Source organism: Chionomys nivalis, chromosome 1 (assembly GCF_950005125.1).
Source record: "Chionomys nivalis chromosome 1, mChiNiv1.1, whole genome shotgun sequence".
Classification (NCBI taxonomy): domain Eukaryota; kingdom Metazoa; phylum Chordata; class Mammalia; order Rodentia; family Cricetidae; genus Chionomys; species Chionomys nivalis.
This window is the reverse complement of record NC_080086.1, coordinates 126,451,896-126,475,242: the sequence shown is the minus strand read 5'-3', so window position 1 is coordinate 126,475,242 and position 23,347 is coordinate 126,451,896. Positions and strand designations below refer to the sequence as shown.

General features: G+C 37.3%; 1 protein-coding gene across 4 annotated transcripts in view; it reads right to left on the bottom strand.

Moving 5' to 3' along the window:
• Positions 1–3,376: 3,376 nt before the first annotated feature.
• The window catches only part of Atl2 (atlastin GTPase 2), a 42,933-nt gene continuing 22,962 nt past the window's right edge, over positions 3,377–23,347 (bottom strand). The window contains exons 3-15 of one of the 4 annotated variants that reach the window (XM_057768650.1): positions 19,782–19,916; positions 19,429–19,533; positions 16,446–16,496; positions 16,072–16,128; positions 14,708–14,800; positions 11,702–11,840; positions 10,536–10,663; positions 8,801–8,857; positions 7,804–7,875; positions 6,767–7,198; positions 5,183–5,197; positions 4,977–5,087; positions 4,447–4,584 (exon numbers count right to left, since the gene is read on the bottom strand). In XM_057768650.1, coding sequence (XP_057624633.1) covers positions 4,980–5,087; positions 5,183–5,197; positions 6,767–7,198; positions 7,804–7,875; positions 8,801–8,857; positions 10,536–10,663; positions 11,702–11,840; positions 14,708–14,800; positions 16,072–16,128; positions 16,446–16,496; positions 19,429–19,533; positions 19,782–19,916 — 1,392 coding nt within the window. In that variant the 3' untranslated portion in view covers positions 4,447–4,584; positions 4,977–4,979. Of the gene's footprint in view, positions 5,088–5,182; positions 5,198–6,766; positions 7,199–7,803; positions 7,876–8,800; positions 8,858–10,535; positions 10,664–11,701; positions 11,841–14,707; positions 14,801–16,071; positions 16,129–16,445; positions 16,497–19,428; positions 19,534–19,781; positions 19,917–23,347 lie in introns of all 4 variants that reach the window. The other 3 variants (XM_057768643.1, XM_057768670.1, XM_057768661.1) reach the window with 3 other exon arrangements.

The following is a 23,347-nucleotide window of genomic DNA, read 5'->3' as shown; positions in this document are numbered from 1 at the left end:
ATCTATCGTGTATAGCCTAATCCTGGTTTCATGTCAAATAAAACCAACTGTAGATGTTAGACACATACATGCTGACAAGGTAACCATCCATGTAAGATGACCACACACACACACACACACACACACAATTTGTATTAGCAAAATCTTCAACTTACTTATTAGTAATATGCATGTGTCCAAACAGCATGTATCTAGCTAGGACTGTTAGCCTCATCCTGATTCAGATTTCTTCTTGTTTTTGAGACTGGATGTCACTAGGTAGCCCAGGCTAGCATTGCTTTTTCTTTTTCTTTTCTTTTCTTTTTTTTTTTTTTTTTTTTTTTTTTTTTGGTTTTTTGAGACAGGGTTTCTCTGTGGTTTTGGAGCCTGTCCTGGAACTAGCTCTTGTAGACCAGGCTGGTCTCGAACTCACAGAGATCCACCTGCCTCTGCCTCCCAAGTGCTGGGATTAAAGGCGTGCACTACCACCGCCCGGCATGCCTTGAGTCTTTTGAGCGCTGGCCTAGATCTGAGATCCTGTGCCCCCAGAAAACTAAGATCAAGTGTGCACCACCACAACCTGCTGACTTTTTTGATGGAGTGAATTCCCTTGGACTTCGCAAGCCTTGTGGATGTTTTATTGAGCTAGTAAATACGATACCCTTCCCTAGCCCTCCCCCCCCCCCCTTTTTTAGATGTATCTTTAGGGAGTTATGATCTAGATCTTTGAAGAGCACCTGAAGTCACTCCACAGAAAGCATAGATTTTATATTTTGTTGGTAGTATGTTAAGGACAGCTTCACTCCTTTGCCCAAACCCAACAAAATGTATGTATATCCAAATTAGTCCCTAGGGAAGCAGCAATTCCATGCTCCAATTTGGCTTGCAGTACAAGTTAACAACTGAATTTCTCAATGCCATCTCTTACAGGCAGAGGCTGCACACAGAATTCAAGCAGGACAGTCATTTGGCTTGTATAGTCAAGGAGAAAGATGACTGGCAGAACACGGTGTCAACTCTTCAAGATTATTTTAATCAACCCAGGAATGGAAAAACACCGGTATGCACACATCAGCTCAGTCAGGCCACCAGGAAAGAACTCAGTCACAAAATTTCAAGCCAATGCCTGAAAGTGTGCAATGGATATACATCACACTTGCAGTGAATTAAATGCTAATTTACTACCTGGCTAAAACACAAAATTGATATCTTAAAGACCATTTGAGGGAGGAGAGGGGATTGTGAATAGCATGTGTAGTATATGTGTGCTTTTGTGTGTGAATGCTGGCAGTCAGGATTTCAGGTATGAGTGGTGTAGGAGGTCCTTCTTTCTATGTGTTGCTTGTATTGGTTGATTAATAAAACTGTTTTGGGCCCTTGATAGAGCATAATTTAGGTGGGTGGAGAAGACAGAACTGAATTCTGGGAGGAAGAAAGCAGAGTGAGAGAGCAGCCATGGAGCCACCAGAGACAGACATGCTGAATCTTTCCCAGTAGGCCACTGCCACGTGGCAATATACAGATTAATAAAAATGGGTTAAATCAAGATGTGAGAGTTAGCCAATAAGAGGCTAGAACTAATGGGCCAAACAGTAATTTAATTAATATAATTTCTGTGTGGTTATTTCGGGACTAAGCTAGCCAGGCGGCCAGGACGAACAAGCAGGCTCTTCTCCCTGCAACATGACTCCTTGCCTTCTACCTTGAGGCAGGGTCTCAAGTGCATCTATACACCAGGCTATCTGGCCTTAACTTGCAGGCAAACTCAGGTCTCTGCCCACCATTCTTCCCATAGGAGCCCTGGAATTTCAGCTTTAGATAGGTTCTGGGGATCCAAAACTCTGCCCCTAATGCTTACACAGCAAACACGAACCCCATAGCCATGTCCAGCCCCATTGTAGATATATCCAAGGAACCAAAACTGAATAGCCCCTCACTTTAATGCATGTCTTGAAAGATCCTTAACCAAGCTAAAATCAAACTTTTGAAAGCACATAATAATGCAATGTAACGAAAACAAGCAGTCTCTAGCCTGCCTGGCTCAGTTCTAAAAGGAAAACAAAGCCATGCTGAGTGCTTGAAAACATAACAACACTTGTTGCTCTTCCAGAGGATCTGATCCGTTCCCAGCACCCATCCTGAGCAGCTCACAACCACTCCAGTTCAAAGGGATCCAATCTTCTGGCCTCCCTGGGCACCTGCACTCTGGAGCACATGTACACACAGATACACAAATAATTAAAGAAAAAAAACTTTCTCTAGAAAAGAAAAATAAGATGCAAACACGAAATAGCACTATTTAATTTTACAAATGTTGTATAGAAGCAAGGATGACTAGCAATCTATATTCATGAAAAATAAGACATGCTCAACAGCAGAGTCCCAATGGTTGTCCTTTCACAAAAGATGTCTTAAAAAGATAAATCATATCATTGAGAAAAACCATCTTTAAAATAAAAAGAAAACCTATTTTGTAACACTATGAAAAAATGTACCACAGAAAATACACCAATACTGAAGTTGTTATTTCAATGTTTTGTCTTCAATTCATCTTGTTTTTCGTATTCATTACTTCTTGCTTAACAATGTCCAGAACCTTCCAAATGACACTAAAGTACTTTCTAGGAGTCTTGCAGAGAATTTTTGAGGGAAAACACTGTTTTTAGAAAGAAATACTAAATTCCACTGGTCTGGACTTAACTTGAAAAGAAAAAGTGTAAGTTTTTAATTTCAGAACAATTGCTAGTATACAACGAACTTTTTATTTTTCATTCATAAAGACAATTTACAGCATTTATAAAACAAAGTGGTCAGAGAAATAAAAAGAGCAGTGTTAGGTGACTCTTCTGTGTAAGAATGGGTGAGTGGGCAGCAGTTACTACAGATGAAAAAAACACATCATCTAAAACCAGGACTGGAATGGAGTCAGGGGAAGATAGACCAACCAAACCTTTCATGCGTGCAATTCAACTTTCAAATTCTCCTCACTTAAAAACCAAACAGGAGGGTTTTAACAGGTCTTTGCAAAGGAGGCTATAAAGTATTTAAAAAAAAGGTAGATTTACATAGCATACACATTCATTCTCTCCCTCCCCCCCCTCTCTCTCTCACACACACACACACACACACACACACACACACACACACACACACAAAAAAAATGGGAGTGGGTAGAGATGAGCGAGAAAAAGAAATCCCCAGAGAGGCTCTCACAACCAATGTTCCTTACATGTATAGACACAGAAAAACACCTTTCACAAGCTTAGCTTAGAAGTACAATACCTTACGCTCTAACTGGGTTATGTCCTAACCCATACTCTTTTCAGCATGAACAAATATGAGTTATATGGTGAGATATAGGCATGAAGAATTCCTTTAAAAAGAATCACAAGCTTCATTTTATATATACAACAAATTTTTAATTATGTACTGAAAATAAATTACAGGAAATAACTTTAAAATGCAACAGAGGACAAGTCACAATAAAACATTCCCATTGAATTCCCTTGGGGTGAGATTGCAGTGCTCAAGGAAGATAAATATCACAAATATATCAAAACTTCAAATTGTCTATGCATTCATACACTGACATGAGCCACAAACATTCCTTTCACAGGGACTGTACTTAGCCTACCACAGAACCAGATTTTGCCATAAACTACAAAAACTTTTAATACAAAATTGTATTTATATATTTATAATTCATATACATGCCCTACCTGTGATTTTTAGAAAATAAAAACTACACACTGTACAGACACTCTTAACTCATAGCTGTAGGCAACATTTTTGGATGGAATTTCTCCCCCAATAAAATTAATGGCATATTTTATGTACATGAAGGCTAAACTGCGAAAAGACAGTTAAGTTTCCCAGATATGCATCTCCTTTCAGGGCAGGTTTACAAATTTTAAAAGGCAAGACAAATGTACACCTCAGAATTACCTTCTCAGCTATAGAGTTGTCATGTGATTTCTGTGACGTTTCTGATACATGCATTTATGTAATACTGGCATTGAAGGCAGTAAAGCAATATACACTTTTCATGTAGTGGCTCAATAAAGGCTTCATTGTCATTCTGATCTGATTCTTGATACAGTGATTCATAAATTCTCTAAAAATGAAAATTTCAATGGGACACTATATTAAAGAGACTCTAAATAGATTTCTTAAAATATTTCCCTGAAATATCCTTTTACATAAGACAAATTTCACTAACATTAGATTCAGTAAAAAGAAAAGAATAAAACATGGCACAAATGTGCATGATAAACTAATGCTCCTCAGTCGTCTCCAGGTCTAAGGAGACACCAGAAGGCGGCTGGAAACCAACAAACAATGTTCACACTCTGTGGCAGCCATCTGTGAAGCCAGTTATACTAAACTACTTCTACAGTTGATTGTAAACTTTGGTTTATTTTTATTTGAGTTCTCATTGTACAGCAAGCATGAAAAAAAGAGTGGAGTCCATGAGGAGATGAACTGTCAGTCTGTCTTTAATCGGGCATGATGAGACACCTGGTCAGTCAGGCCTGCTTTGATAGAGTTTGTTACAGACTGCCTTATGTTTTCCTCCATCAAATTATCACCCAGGGGCTTCAATACCTGTGGTATGAGAAATGTGCAAAACAAACAAAAACATGAGGTAAAAAAAGAGTACATAGAAAACAGATAGAAAAATTTCAATTCAAATCAATGACAAAAATAACCAGAATGTGCGAAATAAAAGGATGCTTCTCCCAAAACAAAACAAAACAACAAAAAAAATTATGGTGCTACAAGCAATGCAGTTAGACACTTTATAATGCAACAAAATTTCTTTCCTCTTACTCAAACCACTTACAAATCCTATGAGATGGATGTGCAATCCATACCCTATATGCAGCATCAAATCTGGTATGTATACAGCATTTATGCAGACCGGCCCAGACGGTCCTGCTTATTGTCCTACATGTATAAGTGTGAACACTTCAGATAGAGAAAAAAGTTAAAAATACTGTCTAATTTTTCTTCTTGTTATTGTTGGATGACAGTCTCTGTCGCTGTGCTGATGAAAGAGCACGATGAACCATTCGACGTCTAGTAACTTCAAACAGTTTGGAAAACACCTAAAACACGGAGTGATGTGTTAGGAGAGTGACTCAAAGTGCCTTGAAGCTAGAGTTAAAGACTAGAAGAATTTCAGACTTTGTAGGTTTCTCACCTTCCTGGGACTCCTCTGAAGCAAAGGAAAAGAGAAATGCAAAGAAAGTTTAAACAAGGCCTTTTGAACACAGCTCAAGTCTTCTCTGACCAGGTGCCCCTTACCTCTCTACACTGAAAATGACCTGACACACCGGAAAGGCCCCTGTGACGCTGCTCTATAAAAATGGACCTCTGAAGTCCTAGAACCAGTGTCAACAGAAAGTGTCTGAAAAGACACTGCACAGTTATTGAAATCCAGGTGGCAGAAGAACGGTACTGGTTCAAAAATTGAAAGTAGATTATTTTTAAAGCAGTGATGTGGTGATAATTCTTAATCCATCTTCTATTAGAAAATATCAAAAGATTACAAAGTGGTAAGATTGATTTTAAGAGACAAAATTTTGAACTAAACAAAATGTCCAAACACAAACTCCAAAAGAGATCTATTAGAGTAATTTCTGAAAAAGAAAAGTTCAAGTTAATAAAGTGGGTTAGTTTATACCAGTGGTCAGAACCCCCTCTGCAAACCTCTATCTCCAAAGCTATTTACATTACAATTTGTAACAGGAGCAAAATTACAGTTTGAAGTAGTAATGAAAGTAGTTTATGGGTGGGGGTCAGCACAACATGAGGAACTGTGTAAAGGGCCGCACGCAGCATTAGGGCAGTTGAGAAGCACTGGTTTATACAGTCATAATGTATTATTATAAGGAAAGTCAGTAGCTAATCCTCTTTCTTCAGAAAAAATGTTTGGACTCCTTCAGTCTTTAACTGAAAGCCAAAACAAATGTGAACCTGCACATCCTAACCCAAGGGCCTCACTGATCCTAAACAACATAGAGAACACCTCTCCTATTGCTAATCGGTAATAACCTCAGCTTTCATTCTGCTCCTTGGGTACTTAGTGAGGATCATTTGACAACAAGAGAAATTACCTATATCCAAGCAACCAGGGGGAAATACATAAAACAACTTTCCTTAAAAGAGAATTGCTGAGCAAGAACTCCCACTGGCCTATGTGAAAGACGACAACTGTGCGTTCCATTCTGTTCACAGGATCTCTTGGGAAATCTCTGTGGCTATTCCTTGGAGTGCTGCAATAAACTGTCACCATCTTCACAGAAGATATGAAGACCTAACATCCAATATTTCTCCTATATTGTTTCTTGTTAATATTGGTTAAATTTAATTTTCCTCCCTATAGCACTGACTGTACTTCAAACTTCTTTTCCTTACTTTTAAAATTGCTCATTGACAGCATTTTCTTTTCTCGAAGAAAAATGTTAGTAAATCCAGCCATGCCCACTGCCTGGCATAATCAGACTTACAACTAAGAATCAACCAACAAATTACAGATTGAAACTAACCAAAGTAAACTATAATTATGAATTTAGAAACAAGTCTTTAACTAAATTGGATTCTACATTTAAAACAAAATCAAATACACACACACACACACACACACACACTCACACCAAGAGCCCATCCTCTTATCATTCCTCATGTAAAGGAAAAGTAGATGTACAAATAACACAGGAAGTGAGAGCTGGAAATCACATACAAGTGAGATTAGTCACTGCAAAACCAAAAGATAGATACCAACCTGTTCCCAGAGTGTTTCAGCAATCTGATCAATCATTGTTCCGATTTCTCTGAACTCCCCAGAGTACTTAACATATGCCCATGTACAAAGGGACGTCAGTGCTAGCCCCATGACAAGGTTACATATGACGGCTAGAGAGCTTAGGCCGATGAAGCCAGTCAGTCCTGAGATTATATACATAGCAAACATGACTGCAAACAGCGTGGCAGGGGTACGAGCAGCATAGAAGATATTTTTGCCATCATTGTGCTTTATAAAATTTGCATAGGTTTCTTCGATTTCAGCTTCAAGCTGGTCCTGATAACGACGGCAAAATTCATCTCCACCCATTTTTTTCACAGAACGAAACTGTTTGAGTGCCACTTCCTTGAGATCCAGGTGTTTTCGCTCCAAATCTGAAGGTGCGATGTAAGGCTTATCACCACCACACACCTGTACAAGCCCAATTAAAATGAGAGATTACATGCTAGAAATAACACTTGGAAGGCATTCCCTGCGCATATATTTTAGTCTCATAAAATTAAACCACCTACGTGACTCAGTTTTAAACCTGGGCATAGTAACTCACAGGTGATCACAAGTAATCCTATTCTTCTGTGTTTAACTGCCTCAATCAAGTAATCTCCCCAATGTGACTGAAGCCCCACAACTGAAGACACGGTGTTCACACTGCCCGGCTTCTCTTTACCCACTAGTGCCCCACAGCAGCGCAAAGAACACATGACACAGTATTTCAGAGTAAACAAGCTTAGTACAGACACTGCTACCGGTCTTAAGCTAATGTTACTTCCATCATAGGCTAATAGTAGCATTCTGAATTAAAAATCAGAAAACACAACAGTGGAATTCATGTTTCCTGCACACTAGCAAGTCATGTGACTTTCTTTCTAACAGTTTATTCCAGCAGAGATAAGAAAAAGACAATTACAGGATAATATAGCATGACAACATATAAGGAGTACAAATTAGTTCAATTACTTTAAATATGAAACATCTTCTACTCTTAACTATCATAAAGCTTAACTTTAGTTACAAACCTGCTCCATACTTTTACAATAGAGGTCTCTTGCTCCTGCTACTGCAGCAAGGTTATTAGCCTCGGCTGTTGCCTAAAATATAAAATTAAATATACCATTACTGTGGGGGGAAAAGTACCCCTTGACTATAAATTCCTACAACATAATAGATTATATACAACAAATAATTCTGAAAATGAACAGAAAAATATCAACCTCTATTTTACTTTCCTTTGAAAGTGTGTATCAATAGGAAAGATATGAAACAGATTTACTAGGACTCCCTGTCTCACTGCAATTTGAGAGGGTTTGTACTAAAACGGTTTTGTAGATGATATATCACAGGTACAGAGATAAACAGATGTAATACCAAAATGTGCTGAGTCTCCGGGAGTCAAAAATTCCTTGTATGAACAACCAGATTCACACAAGAGTCAAAAAAAGCTAGGTTGTTTTTTTTCTTTTTTGTTGTTGTTATTTTTTCTTGCATGACCTTTAATATAAATACTGTTAATCCACTATAAAACTGAGGAATTGTCCAAAGTGGTAAATTTTAAAATATAGAAAGTGTGTAAAAGTATCAGTGCCCCAAAAGAACATATACACACAGAGAAAGTCTGCTTACACAAGCAGCAGTTCATTACTAGCAAATGAAACTAATTCTTATATCAAGAAACATCCCTTCATCAAGGACTCAGGGCAAAAGCATTTAGCTCAGAGGGGCCTATATTAAACCATCTTATGCAAGAGAATTTTTGTATACTTTTAGTATCTGAAGATAAAGTAGCAAGGCTCACATTTCTAATAGTCAATACATGCTCAGGGCCTGCCAACTGCAGTTACAAAACAAACAAAAACCTTATACAAACCTTAAGAGTTCGAAGGTTATCTTCAGTACATATAATTTATTCCTATGCAACAAAGCTCATGCCTCTCCATTTTCTGTATCCCTATAAAGTCATGATTATAATTCCCCTCAAACATACAAACCACCCACCCCATACTTTCTTAATCCTACCTGAAGCATAGACTTTGGATGTGGTAGTTCCTCTCCTTGATATATTTTAATGTATGCCTAAAAAGATAGAATATTCAGTGTATTGATGTAAAATACACTTTGATACTCTGTCCCCAACAATATTAAACAATAGTTCGCCCCAATCAAAATGAAGTTCTAGGCCTTAAAACTCATATTCTCAGTAGAACAAAGTTAATCCTGTTCTACATATTATCACATGGGAATGTTGCCAAATAAAATACAGAAATATTTCAAAATATAATTACAAATTGTCTAAAGCTGTATCTCATATTTAAGAGTTTTGTATGTAAAAGGTATTCATTTTATAAAAAGAAATCTCTCCTACTGTCAATGTTTCAAATAAATATGTTAGAAAACACTTTAACCCTTCATTTTACTTTAAATATTTTAACTCAAAGGAAAAAGAAACTGTAATTTGTAATCAAAGTACATGAGGTGTCAAGGGAAAAGTGGGGTGGGGAGAGGGGATGAGCTGTAGCGAGGGAATGGAGCGTGGATTTATCAACACACATTATAAACAAACATAAAATTCTCAAACAATAAAAGAGGAGGAAAAAGAGTAAGGAGGACAAGTTTATGGCATCCAAACAGGAGTCTTCACCTCAACTTTCCACCAACTCAGATTTATTTCATAACAAAACAATGATTGCATGAAAGTGATGTTTATCTACAAGCAAGCAAAATACATTAACCTCATTAGCTGTATTTCCCACCCATCTAACTATAACTATTACTAGTACAACTTTGTGTGATCAACTTGTTCTAACAGGAAAAAAAATCTCCACAAATAGTTTATTTAGACTCAAAAACCTTTAGAGATACTTTTAGTTATTCTTATTAATTCTCAGAACTCTAAGGGAAGATTTTCGTGAGAATTTGGGATATAGAAATATGAGCCAATTCCAGGTATCACTCAGAATGGCAGAGCTGTGTTGCAGTATGATGAATGGCTCTTTTCTCCACATCAGAGATGCAGAAAAAGGAAGGATAATTCTGAGAACAAATAGTATCACTAAATAGAAGACACAGCTTACTGTAACCTTCAAAAAAAAATTATGTATTTCCTTATGTCTGTTTGTGTCCCACATGCACACACTTTCATCTGTGAGTGCTTATGTGCATGTGAGTCTGGGTGTATACACACAATTTATGATAACATGCAGAGACCAGAAGGAGTTACATGTTCTCCTCTCGTGCCCCAACATTCCTGATTCATGGTCTTCCTCTGAACTTGGGGTTTGTATTTTCTCAGTGAGTTGGTAGCCAGCAAGCCCGATCCATCCTTCTATCTTCCACCCTCTCGAGGTTGATCACAAACATATGTGCTCGCTACATGGTGTCTAGGATGAGAACTCTGGTCCTCGTGATTATGTAAGTACTCTTAACAACTGAACCATCTCTCCAGATCCTGCTACATCCTAATGTTGACATAATGAATGCAAGGCAGAAAAATAAACATTTTTTTACTTGAAAGAAAGTATATTTCTTGTACATGAAGATATTTTAAAAGTTAACTACAAGCCGGGCGGTGGTGCACACGCCTTCAGAACTCGGGAGGCAGAGGCAGGTAGATCTCTGTGAGTTAAAGGCCAGCCTGGTCTAGAAGAGCTAATTCCAGGACAGGATCCAAGCTACACAGAAACCCTGTCTCGAAAGACAAAAGGTAACTACATTTCTTTTTCAGACAGAGCTGTTTAGCTGAGTGTTCACCTACCTTAAAATACTCGACAAGATCTCTACAAGTAACTTTAGATCCACTTATCTCCTTCTCAACCAGATTTTCAGGAGCAAGCAGCAATGGAACCAGATTTCGAAGCTCCCGTTTAAAGTCTTCATCGATATCTGATGGATACGAAATTAGCCAACACATTAGTCTAAAAACACAAACAAGTCCTCACTGACAAAATCATGAAATTTTTTTATGAAAAGTAGATAGCATCTATTACGTAAGCATATTCCTTTTTTCTAAAGAGTTCATATAAAGGTGCCAAGTCTCCTACAGGGAAAAAATGCTTATTACTCTACTATCCCATTCCTTCCATTTCCCTGTAATTCTTCCAGCTCAAATGGTGGACTCAACACAAATTGCACAATAATTAAAATAACTTTTGAAAGAGCAAATCAAATAGGATTCTATATTAAATTTCTGCGTTAGACTGTTTTTTTCTAGCTATAGTGTAAATCATATCAATCTCAACCCCTTTGCCATATCACACTTAAAATAATCTGGAAATCTCTCTCTCTCTCTCTCTCTCTCTCTCTCTCTCTCACACACACACACACACACACACACACACACACACACACCTGAGTCCATTAATTCAATCAGTGAAACTTTTTTAGCGGACTGCAATCAGAGGAAGTTGTGCAATGCTCTGTCTTCAGAAGCTTCAGGACACGAGTCCTCACAGGACAACATTATAAAACGGGCTAATCAGTATGCTAAAGAGTGGCAGAGCACTGCAACGACACAGCTATCACTAGAATAGGAAATGTAAGGAGACATTTACTGGCAACTAGGGAATGCTGAGAGTAGGCAAACTAGTCTTCCCCAAGGAAGAGCAAACCAAGTGCTTATCCCATACCAAATGGTCAGCCCTGAATACATATATAACTCATACATATGAGTTAACATTATACAGACTAAGCAGTTATATTTAGAAATAGAAATGTATACATATACATGTAACAACAATTAATAAAAAAAAGGAAATGAATTTGAAAGAGAGCAAGGATGGTTATATGGTAGGATTTGAAGGAGAAGAGGGAAGGGAGAAATGTTGCAATCACATTATAATCTCAAAAATAAAAACAAATATAATACAAATTTTCAGCTGCTAACCAGTAATAAAAAGTTTTAGCATGCATGGGCATTCCCACCTTTCAGTCGTCCATCAAAACTAGGATTGGTCGCGACTTTAAGACCAGGATGTGGTAAAAGGAAGCAACCCAGATTTGAAAAACAGTTGTGGATGTGCTTCCTGACATTTTGCAACTCCTCATGCTGGTTCTGCTTTACCTGGAAGAAGAAATAAAGAGCAAAGTAGTAGAGAGATTTTTTTTTTTTTTAATTTTAAAAGGGAAACACATACATACCCACACACATACACACTACACTCAGGTTATTCTAGAGTGGTGGTTTACTAATACTAAAAGTGTAATTCTGGTCATTTTTATCAACTTGAAGGGCATTTTTCTGAGAGAAAGCTGTTTGACGTTCCAAAACATATAAACAATTAATTACAATATCTAAGACTTGAATAACAAGTTGTGATTATGACTTAGAAACTAATAAAGAATTTGCCTTTAAAATGCTTATGTCAAAATAACACTAAACTAAAGCCAAAAAAATGCAAAATATTAATTTGCCTAAAATTAAAAGCTAGCCACTGAGCAAAATATAAAGTACAGCCAAAAAGCTCCAGTGTAGGGGCTGGAATGATTCTTAACAGTCAAAAGCACACACTGCTACTGCAGAGAACCAGTCTGGTTCCCAACACAAACATTAGGCAGTTCACAACTGCCTGTAACTTCAACTCCAGGGGCATCCAACACTTCTGGCCTCAGAGTGCACCGTACTCATGGACACCTACCAACACAGGCATACAAACTTATACAGAATTTTTTTAAAGCGCTCCAAACAAACTTACAGTAAGAATTTTAGTGCTTTCTCTACATAATTATCTATTATTTTTGTCAGTCACTAGATCTTTGAAAAGAGACTGCTATGCATTTTCTTAAGAACATTCTTTTTAAAACACTTATTATATATTAGAATATATAATAATCGCTCAAGACAGGGTTTTTCTGTATAGCTTTGGTCCTGGAACTACCTCTTGTAGACCAAGTTGGCCTCGGACTCACAGAGATCTGTTTGCCTCTGCCTCCTGAGTGCTAGAATTAAAAGCGTGCACCACCGCCACCCGGCTATATTTATTTCTTTATATTGTGTGTGTGTACCTGCATATAGGGATGGGGAGAGCACAAACGTGCTAAGGCACACATGCTGAGGTCACCTTCAAGGATTGTTCTCTCCTTCTACCATATGGGTCCTGGGAGATGGAACTGAGGTCACTGGGTTTAATAGCAAGTGTCTTTACATGATGAACCATCTTACCAACCCGTGAAAGAAAGTAAATTTGGAATTTTTTTTAGACAGGGTCTCACCATGTAACTCTGGCTGGCCTGGAACCTTCTACATACACCAAGCTGGCCTTGAACTCACAGAGATCCACCTGCCTCTGCCTCCTCAGTGCTGGATTATAAGTGTATGCCACTACTCCCTGCCTGCATGCTTAGATTCATGCATTCTCCCAAATATTCTTCTGAAAGACCATTCTAACAAAACATGCACTGGTCATGACTAAAACCTGGAAACTATCTAAATCTCCATCAACAGAATGAAAGGCAGTTGTTATTAGCAAAATACTGTACAGTAACATGAATAAACTACTAAACTATAGCTAACAGCATAGTTTACTCTCAGGAACAAAAATACTGGGAAAAAAACCCTCTAATCCCAGCAATAGGGTGGCAGAGGCTGCCAGAACTCTGTGAGCCTTTTTGTACTTCATATAATCTGTCAAGAGTGATAGACAGGTTTTAAGGTGGGCAACCATTATGGAATTGGATGCTTCTGGGCACAAGTTACACACTTAGGTTCATTATATACTTATCAAGCTGAACACTTAAAATATGAGAATTTTGTGATTGGATGTATCGCTGTAAGACCCTGTCTTTGAATTATATACTTCAGAGTTTAGCTAGCATGACTAATACATTATGTGTTGCTTTCTTCTAAATAACCAGAAAAAATAAACCTGATAAATTACATCACAGGTCTGAAAAAGCCTTCCAAATAATCTAAGAATAAGGAATTAATCTCATTTTAGAAATAAAAAAACCATACTGTGCCCCAACTATTTGAATGCGGTTGAGAAATGAAATGTGTCATGTCATAATCAGACAAAATCTTCTGATAACAAAGGATCATAATATAAAATAATTATCATTTTATTATATATCATTTTATTGTGAATAATAAAATAATTATCATTTTATCATACATAATAAAATATTTTTATTTTGTTATAATAAGCACATAATAAAAGGATTTCTCGCCACTGTCTTCTGAATGTGGAGACATAGGTATTCTCACATGAAAGTGCCTTCAGGGATGAAGAAGCATGACCTTTCATGAGGTCATTTTCTAGGAATGCTTTCACAAAACACAGTGCATATGAGTGAGGATATTTGGGTTCTTTTAAAAAGGTCTAGGTGGCTTAGCAGGTAAAGTGGTTGTCACACAAGCCTGATGACTTCAGTACGATATCAAGAATTTTTTTTTTTTTTTTTGATTTTTCAAGACAGGGTTTCTCTGTGGCTTTGGAGCCTGTCCTGGAACTAGCTCTTGTAGGCCAGGCTGGTCTCGAACTCACAGAGATCCGCCTGCCTCTGCCTCCCAAGTGCTGGGATTTAAGCCGTGCGCCACCACCGCCCGGCCGATATCAAGAATTTATGTAAAGGTAGGAGAGAATCTGAAATTTCAAAGTTGTCTTCTGACCTCCACACATATGCTATGACATATTCATACTCAGACACATGTCATGAGGCACCACAATAATAACTGTAATAATAATAATAGTCACTTTTCAAAAACATCAGTCTTTGACTATTTACTGGTAGGTGGTAGTTCACCTACAAGTTGTTTTTATTTAAGAGTATCTTCTTTGGAAAACCTTCGCCACTTACATGGCATCATCTGACTATGCTAGGACAGTTCATTTATTCACATGACAGTAACCGGCAGGATCAGAGCAGTCCAGGAAACCCACCCCTTTGCCTGGCCTGTGGCATATGCTTTCTTCTCCAGAAAATGGAGCTTACCTGCAATCTCTTTTCAAGGAATTGTTTTCCACCTTCCAAACCATATGAATGTTCGTAAGGATAACTCCAATCTCGAATCAAAAACATTAAGGTCTACATGTAGGAAAAAAATACAAATCACTTCTTACAAAATTCTAAGTTTACTGAAAACTTCCTTCTACAAATAACCTCTACAGTGAGTAGCTCGGTGAGTAGAACACATAACTGTCATTCTTGAGGTCCTGTGTCCAATCCCCAGCACCAAAAATTTAAAAATAAAAAGGGTTAGAGTAGCCAAATGATTAGTATACTCTTCATATTTATAATCAATAGCTCACTAAAGCAACTTCCCATCTCTACTTGAGAACCTCACTACACATAAAGCAATGATACTCAAAGCCAAAATGAACATAGGTATAGCAATCTCTATAACTATATATAACTAGAACAATTTCTGGTAGATTTGGTACTAAAGAGACCATTTTCCCAAATGTTTTATCCATACAGTATTTAAATTCTTGGCACTACTAACAATTTGACCCAGATAAGTGCTTGTACAGGGCTGCCCTTTGAGTTACAGTAAAGTTTCTGGCCTCTACGTTACATGTCAGGAACATTAACCTCCCCTCCCTCAAAACTGTGACAATCAAAAATATTCCCAGACACTGGCAAATGTCTCCTAGGTGGATAAATTATTCTACATTAGAAAAACTGATATAATCCAAATACAGTATAATTTCACCCATCTATACAAAAAGAAGCCATGATCTGCCCAATAGTTTCATAAAAGTGATTGTCTAAAACAGAAGTGCCAGATAAAAAAAAAGAGGCAAAATTAATGCAAGTTCACTAACATTATAATAACTATCAAAGCTGTCACACAGGATAAATTCCTCACCCAGACAGGCAAACACAGCAATCATTCTCTTTCACTCACTGCAGTCAACAATACGAATACCAGCTTGCAAACTAGCTGCCTCAAAATAAATAAATAAATAAACCACTCGAACTTTTCCATATGAAATGAAGGATAGCAAGGAGACTTGACTTCAACTTATAATACATCACAAAAAGGGAACCATAACACTTTCTAATAGTTTATTATCAGTTGTAAAATAAATCTGACATACTGTAAATTCTCTACTGTCTTAAATTCTGGAATTAAATAACATCAACTAAGAGAAGCATCTCTCTGCCAAGTAGAAGTATTGCAAACTAATCTAGTTATTGCTTTTGTTTCCTGTCCTGTTGGGCTTCAACTATGAGTAAGCTGATGATGTATGTCAACAGTTTGCTTTGACTCTGGTACAAAATGAGTCTATAATGCACTTGGGACTTGAAACTTCTCACCGGTATGTTTTTAAAGTGCTAAAACACTTTCTTACCTGAAATGGCTTCTGGTAGATCTCTTCCATTGCAAGTCTTCCATACTCTGTAAATAACTATCAAACCAAGTTATTTAAAATAATGCTGCAAGGAGCCTGAGAGAAGTCATTTATAACATGGTCTATATCAAAGTAGTAGATGTTAATAAAACTATCCACATCAAGATAGTGGACTGTCAGAGTCTTTATCCTTATCTGAAAGTCAGGCATTTCACTGGCTAATGAATCAAGTTTATCAGAAATGTCCTCTAGTTAAGCAATTAACCGTTTCTTTAAAGCCACAGAAATTCAAAAATATAGATTTTTAAACATGAATTTACAATAAAGAAAGAATCAAGTTTTAATACTTCTGGCATATATTCTCTAAGACATACTTGTAAGTGTTGAAGATCATCTTCTTGAATATTCTGGGACAAATTATATACCTGTTAAAACAAAATTTATTCTGCTTTTATCAATGTTTTAATGAATATAAAATCCCTTATAATTAGAAGGGTTATTTTAGACAGTACAAATTAATCACTTCACCACTATTTAACCAGTGCTACATGGAAAGCATTTCTTATTACAAAGGAAGCAGTAAACTAATAAAGACACACATATTCATGGCCTACGTGTATTATGCACTTTCTTATCCTCTTTCTTGGTCTCTTTTTTTGTCATGGTCATTTTAAAAAGATAAGCTGAAACAGGTGTGATGATGCACTCCTGAAATTCCAACATTTGGGAGGTAGGGGCAGAAGAATCAGATGGCATCCAAGACCACCCTGAACTACACAGTGAGGGGATGTGAAGGTAAAGACTGCTTCACTCATTGTCTAAGATGGTGAATGCAAGGGGCAAAACTTTTAGAAAAACACAGTTCTTCGTGGTACAGAATATATATTCATTCAGCAGGCTCTGAGATTTTTGTTGTTTGATTGGTTCTGCTTTGGGTTTTTAAAAAGGATTTCCCTACTTACCCCAGACTGACCTCAAACTTTTATAATTCTCCTGCCTTTGCCTCCCGTGTGCTAAGATTTCAGAGTGCTGCAATTATTGGCATTCATCCTCACACAACACGGTCTCTTTTACTTGAACTGACATTACCAGGCCATGGAAACAAGTAAAAGGAACAGTAGGTGGCACTGTTGCCCTTTTTAAGAATTTTTTGGAGGCTTTCCAAGACACGGAGCAGAACTCATAGTGACTGTTCTGTGTACTCAGAACAAACTGGAGAGGGTTTGCTAGGTCCAGTCCTTTCATGACAGAGTGTTAGAAAAGAGCCAGGGCTGGCACTGCAGTGATACCTGCAAACACAACCTCTAAGGCAGAACTCAGTATCAATAAACACAGTTGCTCCACAGAGAACAATTTGTTCTAACAACAGATAAGTGATAATCTAGGCAAACTTGAGAGTCATGAGTAAACACCAAAAGGGAATGCTTAGTCACTGGCTAATCCCAACAAGGTGTCTAAAATATAAAAAGCTAACAAAACCAATTTATTCTTATCCACGTGGGCCTAAACTTTTAGAACACGAGTGTAGATCCTTTACTATAAGTGGTAAGAACAAAGAGAGATTGGTTCCTGTTATCTTAGATCATTGGGTCTTAGTATACTGCCTTGTTTCCAATAAGTCCTGAGAATCTGTTGAAAAAGTAAACAAGATCAATTTGCCATCCATCTACCAGTCCAAAAGAAAACAATGTTTTCATCTCTTATTATGTAGCCCAGGATGACCTCTTACTCTTGTTATGTAGCCCAGGACGACCTCTAACTAACTTACTCTTGTTATGTAGCTCAAGAGTTCCTAACTCAGCTCTCCAAGTGTTGAGGTTACAGAAGCACACCACCATTCCTAGAAGCCACAACTTATTTAGAGAAGAAAACAACCTTCCAAAGTTTGTAGAAAGCAATATACTGAAGGCTGAGACTGTGGTTCAGTGGGAGAGTGTTTGTTGGCATACACGACACTACAAATTGAATCCCATTACCATCACCCCTCACAAAAGTATGTATGTGTGTGTGTTATATATATATATATATATAATTATGTGCATTATCTCTTATACTATACAACAACTATACATGAGATAGGCAAGTTAAGTAAAAGCCTCATTCTATAGCCAAAAAAAATGTCTAAGTAGTATAGGTTGTCCAAAACCAAATCTCCTACCATCAGAAAGTTATATAAACAAAAGAATAGCAACAAAGTATAGCTGTAACAGGACTAGGCTGAAAAGAACCTCTCTTTGCACCCAGTCTTCTTCCCACTCAGGTGCTTCAAGTTATGGAAGAAGGAGAAGGGGATGAGATGAGACTGCTTATGTTTCAGACATTACTAGAAATCATCACAAAAGTTTTAAGATGTTTTGCCAGTCTTGCCTATGAACTAAGAGATTTTAAGGACAGTATCTTGTCGTACTCAAATATCCTTCCTGACATACTACTACCAGCAGGATTTGAGAGACCATACTCCAATCATTAATTTTTGAGACAAAAAGTTACCAACCACAAATGATCCCCCCCCCCAAAAAAAAAAGAATACAAAATGATGTATGTCAACACTCTGAATTATACAGAGATAATCTATCTTGGAAAAAGGAGAACTTGGTAGAACAAGTACAATTAGAGTGTGAGAACACACACGACAATATCCCTTTCTAAACCAAACCAGTGCTATAAATTCCTACCTATCACTTGGGTTTCTAAATTAAATATTAATTCTTGCTAGGTGTTGATGCACAACTTTAATCCTATACTGGGAAGGCAGAGGCAGGCAGAGCTCTTATGAGTTCAAGGCCAGTCTGGTCTACAGAGTGTGTTCCAGGACACCTAGGGCTACACAGAGAAACCCTGTCTCGAAAAACCTAAATAAATATTATTAATTCTTAATATTTTAATTTATTTTAGTTCAAATAATTAAGAATAGTCAAAGATACCAAACCGAAAACTGCGTTGTTATCTGAAACTGCAGTGAATGAACACATACCCAATAAACCAGTAGCATAAACTGGACATAATGGGTTGTTGGTTTTTTTTTTGAAATGAAGACACAGATGGTAGGGAGGTGGGGAGGATCTGGGAAGAGTTGGGGAAACGGAGTAAGTATAATCAAAATACTTCTCTATTAGTAAAGAACTAATTCAATATTGGTTCTATGATAAAAAGTAAAGCAAAGATGACTCACTTCACCCTTTATATCTATGTGAGGTATTTTACACCGAGCCAGAAAAGCACACATAAATGTAAATAATGAATAAGAAGGACAGCTAGCTCTCTTTAACTTCTAATCCATTTTTCTTCAATCAAAAGCATTTGCAGATGTTGCACAAAGGTAGGACTGAACGAACGGATCACAGCACACACTCTCACCTGGACAGAGCTAGTCATAGTGCTCAGAGCAAACACTGTTGCACAGTCTTTAATCGTTGATTGGCTGTCAAAGGCACCCTGGGTATCCATTAGCAGCACAGCCACCTAGAATTTGAAAGTTTAAAATACTTAGTACAATGATCACCAAAAACACCTAAAAAAAAAACACATTAAATGATAAAAGTTCAAAACAATAATTAAATCAAGAAAAGTATATATTATACATCTTAACACACTAATCATTAAAGCACCTGACTACTTATTAATAGTTTTGTGTTGTTGTAAATTTTAATGCCAGAAAATTGCTCTTGAAAAAATACAGGAAAAATAGCAAAGTATAAGTAGAAATTTACTTTTGTTCCATTAGGTCTGTCAATCACAAATACTTCATTCCAAACTTGTATGCCTGTTGTTTCTCTTTCACAACCACCTCGCCATGTAAAGCCAGTTAACGGTTCATTGTTTCCACCAATCCAACTTTGAGAATCCTGTTAAAACCAAAGATAATGTAAAATAAACACACCAAAATTAGGAACTGTAAAACTTTTAAGCCACCCATTCCATATTTAACAGAGGAGGCTGTGTCCAGCAGCACACACACGGTTCGGTCCTGTCAGAGCACTAGTCTCCTCCAATCAGCCTGGTCAAACTGTCCAAGATCTCACTCCTGACTTCTACGTGCATGGGACTATACACACACCCACTCTTCCCCTTTGGGGAAGCTCTTCTATGTTTAAAGACCACAAAATACAGGAACTAGCTATTTTAATATCTTGTACAAAACAGTAAAACCAAGTTCCAGACAGCAGGACTGTCAAAACAGTAGCCCTCTCCTAGAATAGTATAAACAAAACACTTCACACGGCTGGGGCTGTCCTTTAAAAATAACCAAGACTTGTCTGGAACCTGATTCTAGCAATCTGGTTAGGTGGAGACAGGGGGAGTCTTTTATGAAACAAACATATTGAACCCAAATCCTCCTCCCTATGAGATAGCATTAAATGGGCATAAGCATTTTTCTTTTATTTAAAATATTTTTTTCATACACTATATTCTGACTATGGTTTCTCCTCCCCAATCTCCTCCCAGATCCTCTCCACCTCTTTACCCATCCCACTCCATGCCTTCTTTCTCTCTTTAGAAAACAAACAGGTAAATACAAATTATAATTTTAAAAAAGAAAACAGGAAGAGCACCAAAAAAGACATTTTGTGTGCAAAAATAATATAACTGAGTGTTTATCTATTAGATGCCTAAACAGTAGTGATGAAATGCTTAGTACACACACAAAGGAATAGATACAGCAATACCATCAAGCGTCTATGGGTACTTTGGGGTTCATAATACTATTCTCTTTATTTTGAAGTGTGTTTGAGAACTTTTCTGTGATAAAATATCTAGGGGTTGGAAATTTAGCTTACTGGGAGGGTGCGATGGGTGGGTAGGGGGGTGTGCAGGTAATATCTTTTAACTCAAGTCACAGGGCTACAACTACTGTAATCATATAGTATGGAACTGGGGTATAGTCCAAGGAGAGAGCACTTGCCTATATACATAAGGCCTTGCCTAGGTTTTATGTCCACCACCCTAAATAAACATTATAGATACAAAGTTAGTATACCACAATGTAACATGCTGAGTTGTTAAATATGTGATGTAAATGGCTAACTCCACCATATGTTAAGATGTCCATATTTTTAAGTCCTTTATTTATTTCAAAGAAAAATATTCTTTGTTTCAGAAATCTTCTCCACCAAAACAAGGTTTCTCTGTATCGTCCTGGCTGTCCTGGAACTAGTTCTGTAAACAAGGCTGGCCTCAAACTCAAAGATTCTCCTGCCTCTGCCCCTCAGTGCTGGAATTAAAGGTGTAGGTGGTGTGAGCTACCACTCCCCAGCTCAGAAATATTTCTAAGAAACTTGAATCTCTAATCCAAAATGGATTACAAAACACAAAATGGGGGGAGAGATATATTTAAGACAAGATCACTAAAGAATGTTGTAATTTATGAAGGCACATATAAGGTAGACAAATACAACACCTAAACAGAATCTATTGAGAAAACACAGCCTTGAACTTGAATCCGTCTATTGCTATCCCACAATACTCCATTCCCAATATTATAAAATTCTCTTGCACCCACTCGCTGCCCTCACTTCTCGATACTCTAACTTGGTTCCTCATTCCTGCTGATCACAAGGACACTACACCACACAACTATTCTCTGGACTTGTGTTTCACAAAGCGCCCTTCACAGAGTTAGAAAATCAGTGACGCCCTAGACAACATGAGTAGTCTGGCCCCACTCTACAGTTCAGATATCCCAACTGGACCCTATGTATTCACTTTTTCCATGTCATTTATCTTCACAAGAAATGTCTGTCTCCTGAAATGCTATCTATGGCTTCCACATACCCATAAGGCCATCTGGAGATCTGCTGTCAAACAGCACATCTTTCACTTTTCCAATCTATGCTCTCAATATTCCACAGATTCCAACACAAGCAATACACATACCTTCCTGCCACACACACACACACACACACACACACACACACACTGTTTAGCACATCTATACCTTCTCCTGCCTAGACGCAAAAACTTTGGCATTGTGAAGGAATAAAATGTCATATGTAAGAAATTATTGTTCACTATCCCACAATGTCAAAGGATCTAGTATCAGATAGGTTCTTTCCCACAATGTCCAACCTACACAGATAAAAAGACTCTGTTCTCAGAGAATGTTTTTATTCAATATGTTATCCAGTTTCTCTGTCTCCTATATGTGAACACAAGTTCATGAAAACTGAAGTTTTGTTTCATTCAGCCTGGCTTATAAAAAAGCACTAAGAATTTTAAAAGAATAAAAAATTTACTTGTAAAATTCAATATGCTTTCTTTGGAATATGGTTATCAAGTATAAAAGGAATGTGATTTTCTACTTCTAGAAATAAGGAAAAAGACAGTAAAAAATAAATTTTAAAAGTTGACAAAAATCATAGACCTATAACATGCTTATAAACCCCCATCTTCAAAGATACTAAAATGAATTAGTGTATCACAGAAATTTATCACTATGTATAATTTCTTCTTAGTTCACTACTCTATGGCAATTACTTTTTAAATGCTAAATTAATTTTCTAGTAAAAAAGAAAAGTACATCAGGAATCCTAGATAACCAAATTCTCAAACACATAAAATCTACTATTTCTCTAATATACTGAACACTGAAGGCTTTTTTTTTTTTTTTTCTTTTTTTCAAGACAGGGTTTCTCTGTGTAACAACCCTGGCTGTCCTGGAACTCACTTTGTAGACCAGGCTGGCCTCGAACTCAGAGATCCATCTGCCTATCCCTCCCAAGTACTGGGATTAAAGGTGTGCACCACCACTGCCCGACCTGGACAACAAATATTTACCAATCTTCTACCAGTTATAAATCTAGAGTTCTCTAAATGAACAAAACATTCTTGCCCACAAAGCATTCTAGTAGGTTCTAGAAGCTGCGGTGCTTTTAGCAGACCCCATTTCATCTCAAAACTTATTAAAAGCAAACGTAGGGACTCAAAAACCACTAATCTGGTACCATTTGCTACTGTTTCAAAACCCTAATTCCCAACCTTGTTCCTTATGGGAAGAAACAAGATCTTTCCAGTGAATCTCAGCTGCAAAAGGCAACCTACAGTCATCTGGACTTTAAGTGTCCTCAAACAAACAATATAGTTCTAATCCAAGACTGACCTACATAACACAATTTATCAACAACAAACTCTACCTAAAGAGTATGAAATTCACATCTCTCCAATGAAAAGTAACAAAGCAGAGCAGCAGCTAAGTAAACTTCACAGCACCCCAGTTTCTTTTTGCCAGCAAGCTAACTCCTTTCATGATGGTGAGGCTGGAATCTAAGAGCCCTAAGTC